Source organism: Setaria viridis, chromosome 3 (assembly GCF_005286985.2).
Source record: "Setaria viridis chromosome 3, Setaria_viridis_v4.0, whole genome shotgun sequence".
Taxonomy (NCBI): domain Eukaryota; kingdom Viridiplantae; phylum Streptophyta; class Magnoliopsida; order Poales; family Poaceae; genus Setaria; species Setaria viridis.
In genome coordinates this window covers 48,916,086-48,925,150 of record NC_048265.2, presented here as the reverse complement: position 1 = coordinate 48,925,150, position 9,065 = coordinate 48,916,086, and the positions used below count along the sequence as shown (strand labels likewise).

The 9,065-nt window shown below is 46.4% G+C and overlaps 1 protein-coding gene across 1 annotated transcript; it reads right to left on the bottom strand.

Moving 5' to 3' along the window:
• Window positions 1–681: 681 nt before the first annotated feature.
• Window positions 682–2,400, bottom strand: LOC117849723 (uncharacterized). The gene is made up of 2 exons (XM_034731372.2): window positions 1,127–2,400; window positions 682–1,006 (listed from the first exon to the last, which is right to left on the bottom strand). The coding sequence occupies exons 1-2, from the start codon at window positions 1,512–1,514 to the stop codon at window positions 891–893; spliced, it is 504 nt and encodes a 167-aa protein (XP_034587263.1). The 5' UTR covers window positions 1,515–2,400; the 3' UTR covers window positions 682–890.
• Between the last annotated feature and the right edge of the window lie 6,665 nt (window positions 2,401–9,065).

Genomic DNA, 9,065 nt, shown 5'->3' with positions numbered 1-9,065 from the left:
CGGCATTTTAGAATCTATATGTTTTATTGCTTCGAGCCATTTCATGTAAAAACTGCATATGAAAAGTAGGTCAGATTCTTAGGGCAAAGCATGCATGTACTACCCAGAAGTTTTCTGAACAATTCTGTGTCAGATGTGTAATCTGATAACGGGGAACGCTCCGAGGAGCAGACCAGCACCAGGGAAGTTCAGTTTCAACCAGGGTACTTGGTGTTACCTCCAGCAAGCAGCCGGGTAAAGGATCTGAGAGTGATGAAAGCAACATTTGTTGTATAATTTCCTGTGAAGTGTAAACTGGTGGACAATGCAATTCCCCAGCTGCAGTTTGGCCTCTGGAAAATGGATGTTTGCGATATATTCAGAGCTTCTAGTTGGGTCAAATGTTTGGTGTACCTGGCCTCTTGTTGAACAGACCGTTGTTGTATTTGGATTCTACCGTAGGTGTCTCGTGGCCTGGCCTGCTTTGAAACAAATTTTTGTGGTGTCTGTGGCTGTGCCATTGCTGGATAACATCGCAAGTGCCAAGTCGTTAGAATCGTCTGTATAAAGACGTACAAAAGTCATTGCGGTCGTTAGAATCGTCTGTATGAAGAGATACAAAAGTCGCTGCATCGCTGTAAACTCGTTGCAAGAGAAACTGGAGAAGCAAGCTGATAGATCAAAGTTTCAGAGTAGCAGCTGTTAGCACTCCAAAATTGTACTATTAGTATAGAATAATACTGAGTAACATACACTTATGGTAATGGTGCCCAATAAACAGTCTAAACTGGATGTCGCCGTAATTTTACATGTTGTATCTTCAATTTTCAAACTGTTCTCCATTCATGTGTGTGTATTGTTGGTGCTGCTGAATGAGATTGAAGACTGGGGGGCCTGTTGGCTTGTTGGCTTCAGTAGGTGACCCTGACGCCGTTGTATCTGAGGATCTCGCCGACGAGCTCGCCCTTGCCGGAGCCGACGTAGCGGCCGACGATCTTGCCGTCCCTGATGAAGACAGGAACTGCAACTGCAACAACATCATTTCCCACTCCTCAAATAGACGACAGTTCTCTTAGTAAAGTGAGGCAGCCTAGGCAAACTCCTAAAGCGCCATTTGTAATACTGCATGAAGAAAGATAAAGGTTACCCAGAGTTGATGGCAGAAGCAACTGTTGCCCAATATTAGTCCCGTACAAGAGTTTTATTCTCTGCTCGTGGCAACATAACCATGCCTTGATGACTGTTTCTTTATCATATACTTCATCCTTTTCTTGTTCAAGGGCCCCGCTGATGGTCTGAAGATGTTGGGATATATCAGCATCCACCAATGGCGTCAGTTGCTTCAAAGATGAATGTTCTTCATGAAGGTTGCTCTTAATCACTGGATGTGATCCTGAATCCAACTCCCAGATCAAACAAAGCTGAGACACCAATTGCTCTGGCATCACAATATTTTCTCTCTTATCATGTTCTCTCATCTCGTTGCTGGAGATAAACATAAGCAGCGGGCATCCTTTAATTGATACATCTGCCATGCCTTCTGGCAGACAAAGTAATGTCTTCAGGTTTGGTACGTCCCAGATCACCAGTCTGGAGCAATGCCTAAAGACCTCGGTGTTGAGTGGTAGACCTTCTAACGCAGTGCAATCATGAAGTCCAAACAAGTCCAATTGTCAAAATATGAACCCTCTAGTAACCAGCTTGGGTATCTGTCAGATTTGTAACCCTCGATTGCAAGGCCCTGCAATTGAGCCGGTGGCCTCAGACCTTCTAGAATGTCCAGATGTAAACTATCCTCAGCATGCGAGTCACTCTCATTGCTCCAGATAAGTTCCAAATGTTCAAGATATCTTTTCTTATGCAGCATCATCTCTGCAGCTTCATCCTTTCTAGTGACATTCTCGAGATTTGTAATAGATAACCCACCAAGCCCATTCATGTCCCTCAGCTGTCGCGGCTCATATCCTTTCTGCTTTTGCACACGGAATTCTTCAAGATTTTGCAGCGAAGTTAGCTTGCCTATTTAAGGAATTTGAGGCAGCTCTGCATAAAGTCTTTTCCTGTAGGATCCTTCACGATATGGTTCAAAACTTAGTAACTTACTTAAATTGCATAGTTTCTTAGGCAAACTCTGAACTCTGTAACTGAACAGAAGGATCTGCAAGTGGTAAAGAGTGCACAAAGATGCAGGAAATTCTGATATTGTGGTTTGAATGACGTTCAAATACCGAAGGTGCTTCAACTCACCAACAGATTCAGGTAATTTTTCTTTGTTGTAAAAGCACATAGAGAGAACACGTAGCCTCTTCAGATTCTGCAGTACCTGATGGAAAACATCATCTGCATCATCCACCAGAGGACCAATACAGATAACAGTGCGCAGATGGTGTAGCTTGCAGATACTTTGCTTATGCTGCTTCATGCTCTTAACATGGACTTCCTCGACGGAGCGGCGCCGGACTTGCGCGCCAGGAACAGCTTCTTGAGCAGCCTCAGCATCATGAGCAGGCCCATCCTCCGCTGCCGGACGACGGCGTGCTTGCGCGTCTCCGCGGCGCCTTCGTAGCCGTCGCCAGCGAACCAGGACTCCTTCGTCGCCGCCCACGACGGCGTCCCCTTGGTCAGCGGGCACGGCTGCGCGGCCCGGGCGAGCTCCTCGTTGAAATCCTCCCACAGCATGTCCATCTTGTCCTCCACGGCGAACCTCGCCGAGCCGTGGTGGTGGCCGTCGTATCCTCCCAGGTGATGGTGGTGGTGGTCGCTGCCGGCGGCGTCTTGCTACTCCACGGCCGAGAAGCTCCTCCATTGATCGTACCCGTGTAGTTGGCCGCCTCCCGTGCTCGAATCGACGATGGCCTCTTGGGATCTGGCGGCAGCTAAGAGAGGGAGAGGAGAACAGAGGCGGTAGCCTCCTGGGCGTCGGGAGGATGACGACGGGGACACGGAGAATAGTGGGGCGCCTGTCGCGGCTGCGACCGATGGGTTCTTTCGTAATTAGATCATGCTGAATATTCAATGCGATACGGATTAAACTTTAGCTCAGGATCCAAACACCCCTAAATATCCCGTGGAAGACCGGAAATGATTTTTGCTGGTGCTCCCGTTCCAACTAGTGCACAATTGAAATTGAATTTTCAGGTAAATTCCACCCCACTCGTTGTTGGTTCGCAGCAACTTGGAAGAGAAGCTGGAGGCCCAACCGTAATAATGGGCCATGGATGGAGAGGAAGAGGAAGGAAGGGAGTTAGTGTGTGGGGCTAACCTTTTCTTCCTTCACATGTGGGCTGCTTTTTCTTCCTTCGCTCCCTTCTCTTGTGCCAAGGTGACGACCGTTTGTCATCGATTTTTTTTTCCTTTTGGAGCTTTTTTAATTTGCACACCTGCAATGCAAACAAAACTGGCGTGCAGGCAGCAGCAGCATCACGCACTCGTCCTTCCTCCTTCCCTGGCCTGCGTGTGCAACAGTGCGCGTGACGTCACGGGAGGAGGCACACGTGTACGTGCTCCGTAGCTCGCTCTCACCAACAGTAGTAGTAGTACAGTCTACTCGAGCTGAGGCAGGCACGAACGGCGTCCATGGCTACAGGCGGAGCCGGCGGATTCGGTGACTTTCCTTCCACCCTCCAAATAGGACCCGGTGGCTGCGTATCTGATAAGCTAGCTGCAGAGGACCTGCTGCATTCATCTTCCCCTACCCATGGCCGGCCAAGCCAACGAACGAGTCCTGCGCTCGTTCTTGTTGGGAATCCAACTGGATTAATATCTCAGATTGCTTGAAGAGATTGGTGGAATTGGTCATGATGAGGCCAAGTGACTGATCCATTCGTGTCACATGTAGATTGGGAGCTCGAATCTTGGAGAATTGAGGAAGAAGTGACGAGACCAGCTTGAGGAGCTCGATTCATGGCGTGCAAGCGCTCGATTTTGACGATTCGCGGCACTACTGGCCGGATTAGTGCGTCAAGAACTCCATTTCGGCGGCGCTCGTCTGCGGCGACCTAGCAAAGCTTGCCCGTGCGGGAGCTGCTGTTGGCCTTGCTGCCAGTGTTGCGGGCTGGAACGTGGAGGCGGGCGTCGTCATGCCAGCGGGCCGGCAGCAGCCACGGCCACGGGGGACGACGCCTTGTAGAGGATGCTGCGGCCACGACCCGGCGGCCGGCGCCGGCGTCGAGTCCCGTGCGCCCACGGTTGAGGCGCAAGATGGCGTTCAGGAGCGGAAAACGACTGCGGGAGCTCGCCGGGGAAGGGGATTAATGCGGCGGCGATCGGCGGCGAGGAGAATGACAGAGCTGCTGGGGAAAAGGATAGGTCCTGGGCATATTTCTTGGAAACGTCTGGAGCCGTAGGATCAGGATTGAACGTCGGATATGGATGGGTAAGTTACGACGTGACTTGCTTGAGGAAAGTTACTGAATCTCACTCCGCCACAGGCAGCCCGCCACGGGGAGCTAGGAATCGGCAAGCCGTGCGCGCGGCGCAGGGCCGGCCGTCCGGGTCCCGCCGCCGGCACCGATTCTTTCCCATCCCACCCACTAGGCCACTAGGGCTGAGCCCAAGTTCGGGAGCAGAGACGACGACAGAGGCCCGGGGCCGCGCCGCGGTCGTCGTCGCGTCAGGTCATCAGGTAGCGGGGGTTCTCGGCGGCGGCGCCTGGCCGCCGCACACGCCTTCGCCGCATCGCCTCGTCTCGTCTCGTCGCTCCGGCGGCCTCCCCGGTTCTGGCCGCCGCTGTAGGAGAGCCCCGAGCCCGCACGAGCGTGACACGGCCGGCCGCCTCTGATGTCTCTTCTTTCCAAGTGCGTCTCTTCCTTCTTGGCCTCGGAAGCTTCGTTCGGAGCTGAGACGACGCATGCTGCAGGCGTGCATGCACGTACGGATGGGGAAATTGAAAACAAAAGGAAAGGAAATGGCATGCGTTGGAACTCTGCGAAGCTTTCCGATCGCAGCGGCTTCTTTTCCTCGGGATTCGGCCGGGGTCCGGAGCACGGCATGCAAGCAGGTCGTGATTCGTGATCGCCCCTATGGCTGCGAATCTGCTTTTGGGGGTCCCAGTTTGACCCTAGCCCTAGTACGGAGCCAGTACTGTGCCACTTGCTTTGGAAGGTGATAGCCCAACCATTTGGACATGCAACTCAAGGAATTGAACGAACACTCTTGACGAACGACAGACAGCTCATAATAATTCTCTGATCATGAGACATAATTGTATAGATTACGGCATCACGTGACGTGAGTAATACTAAGTGTTTCCCCATATTTCAAAATTATTTTTGTGCCAAAAAAACCCAAATAGGTTTCGAAAGTAGCATAATTTGCTTAATTTTAATTTTAAAAGTGCGGTTTTAAGTAAAAGAAAAAGGGATGTTTCATAAATTTTAAAGATGATTTTGTGATCGTTTCGTCGGACTTAACTAACAAAAGTGACGAAAAATATCAAATAACGAATAAGTTAAAACTTGACATGTCGACGAAAAAATTTCCGTAACCAAAAAATAAATCGAATTATCTTTACTGTCAAATAAGGAAAATTTCTTATATTTTCAGGCCGTTGAACATCCTTCAGTGTCAAAAATATCTCTATTTTTTTTTAAAAAAAAGCACTCCATCCCCCACATATCAAACACGATCAAATACAATAATCTTTACACGACTTTTATACTTATGACACCCTCTATATGGAACACCGAACAGTACATGCTAGCACACGCCTGCATGCATTAAACTAAAATAAAGCACGATCACGATGTGGCCACTAACGCGATCGAGTTACGCGACATGAGCAAAGCACGCAGCCAGTACCCAACATTCAACACTAGCACATGACCTAGGCCTCGTTTACTTGCCAATTTGGGAGTGGTAAAATTGGCATTCTGCCATAAATGCGACACTGTAGCGTTTCGTTTGTATTTATGAATTATTGTCTAAATATTGACTAATTAGGCTCAAAAGATTCGTCTCGCAAAGTACAACAAAACTGTGCAATTAGTTTTTGATTTCGTCTACATTTAGTACTCCATACATGTACCGCAAGTTTGATGTGATGGGGAATCTTCTTTTTGCATAGTGCCAAAGTTGGGAGTTGGGGGTGAAGTAAACAAGGGCCTAGATCAATATAGTCCATTAATTGTTAATTTTATCTTCAGTATTAGTACCGTAATGCATGGAAATTTTACGTATCATGGAAATTAAAAATTCTGAGCAACGGTGTAAGTAGAGGCTAAGAGCTCTCTAGCTTGTGTAGGAGCCATGTGAACATGTCTGTACCTGACCATTGATGCCTCCTAATTTGAAATCCAAGTTTCTTTTTTTAAAAAAAAAAAACTATTAGAGGACGAACAGCAGCTAAATTTTTTTAAAGGAAAAGAAGAGTGCAGAGACAAAGCAGGGGGCATGCAGGCTCAATCAGGTTTTCAGAAGAGTACAGAATTAAGTATTGACAAACTGCGACGCTTTGCTTAATGGTGTAGGGTTCTTAGGTAATCCGAGATACGTACACTGATCAATATACAAATTATTCTTCTTAGCATGTGTGTTGGCAGCTAATTAAGTGATGGTCCACTGATGACTAAGGATGTTGTTCTTACTCGATCTGAACATGCAAGTACTAATCTTTGCTTAATCAACAAGTCGCGGTCCTTGTGTGATCAGGTCGTCTACTCTTCCGTTAACAGTCAATTTTTTAATCAAATTGCAGCAGATTATTAAGAAATACTAGTGCCGTGCTAAGAAATGAGAGAGAGAGAAGAGAGAGAGAGATTTTCAGACATATGGTACAGATGATGGAATACATGTCTCTTTTTTTTTCTTTTTTCCGCTCCTTTTTCAAAGCATTTGAATCAGTTTCTTATTTGTGGGGTGTCCAACTGTCCATACATGTGCATCGTACTATATACAGTGTAGTACTGTATAGGTCCACTAGGGCAGCAGGAACTATTCTGTCTCAACTTTGTTGAGCCGCCGAACCATGGGCCCGGCTGGCCGGCTTAGTTTCAAGTTTTAACATCTCGCACACATGATTGAGTCGAGTCCCCGTAACTTAATCTCTGACTGAATCGGTTGCACAAACTACGCATGACTGCTCATCACCTTCCTATCATGGGGAGCAGCAGCTAGCTTTGCTTTTGCTGACACTTTTTTGGCATTGTCGTTTGGCATCAAAATTTGTCCAATACTCAGTTGGAAGCAGTCGATTGCGATCATGATGGCGATCTGCACTATCATTGCAAATGGATAAACCCTGTTCATGTTTTTTTAAGAAAAATAAAAGGAGCCCCTATAGTAACTGATGACTGAAGTCCTTTGGCCTAACATGAATGGACTTTGTACTCCCTCCGTTTTAAATATATGACGGTGTTGATTTTTTTGTTTGTTTAACTATTCGTCCTTTCTACAAATATTTTTGCAAATAGATAAACCTACAAGTTAAAATCTAAAGTACATTTGACTATAAATATAATGATACACATTTTATTTTAGTTAACTAACTCGTTCAATAGATATTGGTGATCAAAATTGGAGTAAAAAGTTAATAGCATCATATATTAATTTAAGAACGGAGGGAGTACTAGCTAGCTTTTCATTGGCATTTGTCCATACAAATTGTTCTCCCCAGCCTTTACTGAACGGCAAGATCATATTAGATTAGATTAACTGAGAACACACTGCATGCACGCAGGTCGTTCTATCTGAATAAGAGTTCACGGATCCAAGAAGCAGGAGAAACCAAGAAGAAGAAGAAGAAAAATGCATGGCAGCTTTGGAACTCCATGAAGCTTCTCACGCAGCGCCTTTATTTCTTTGTGAATTGGTCGAGCCTAGGAGATCGATCGCGATCGTGATGGTGCGGCCACCTTTTCCGTTTCGGCTTACTTAACTCAACGTGCATGTGTTCTCGCCGCTGAAAGCTCAAACATTTAGACTCTCCAACCGATGATTTCACAGTAACCTCCACGCATTTTGCGCCGCCGTACGTCCTTGGCATCAAAAGAAAAAAAACAAGAGTACATACTTAGTATATAAACAAGAGTGTTCGTACTCATTATTCAATACTCATCACAAGTTCAAATTGCTGACTGTCGAGTACATACTTAGTATATAAACAAGAGTGTTTGTACTCATTATAAAAAAAGAGTGTTCGTACTCATTATAAAATAAGAGAGTGTCCGCACTCTTAGTGCATTTTACTGTGTAGCCAGTTAAACTAAACTGAATAACCAAAGCAAAGGAAAACAATGCAACCACCTACTAAGTATTTTTTTTTAAGAAAAAAGAAGTTGCTGAGACAGACTAACAGGCTCACTATCATACTCCTCCTATGATTTCAGGAGATTCTTCTGATTTGAACAAAGTGCCGATGATGCATTGCTTAATGGTGTAGGGTTCTTAGGCAATCAGAGCAGGCGTGCGTGTCATCTGCGCCGCGCGCGGCCCTGTCCCCCTACAAGCCCAGCGAATCTTGTCGCGCCTGTCCCGTGAGCTTCTCTGATGAGGATTCTCTGGGATTCCTCCTTTGCTAGGCTGCGCTATCAAGTCTGAACCAGGATACACTAGGTCATGCGCATGTATTACTCCGTGATTATGTTATTGTATCGTGATCCTGATCTTTGCAATGCCCCCATGCATGCATTTACACAGACACATCTAGCTTGGATCTTCTCTAGATGCAAGGTGACAGAAGGATTAGTCTAGCTCTGCATTGGTTGCGTCGATCTGCAGGTGCCACTGTCCAGGTTAAAGAAATGAGATTACTTCTAGTGCTTCGTGGTGACGGCAGAGACAGTCATGTGGTGGCAATGTGAACATTTCTTTTGAGGTTATGGTCCAGTGATGACTTGGGATGTCCTTCCTTCCTTGATCTGAGTATTAATCTTGCCCAACAATGTACTGTGTAGTAGTGGTCCATGTCTGTTTCGTGTGCTAAAATAAGCAAAATTCAAAAAACAAGGTGTTGAGCAGCATGCATACATACGTACGTACGTACGTACATATTGACAAGAAGTCTAGTATGTACATGTTCAGAAGCTTCTTCATTCCGTGCTCTATCTTTAAATTTTGCCGCTAGTGTGTTCATCAACTTCTTATCATGT

Coding starts and splice junctions, on each gene's coding strand:
- LOC117849723 (XM_034731372.2), bottom strand. CDS start 1,514: ATGGCAGATGTATCAATTAAAGGATGCCCGCTGCTTATGTTTATCTCC. Junction 1,007..1,126: donor GCTTCTGCCATCAACTCTGG/GTAACCTTTATC, acceptor ATGTTGTTGCAG/TTGCAGTTCCTGTCTTCATC.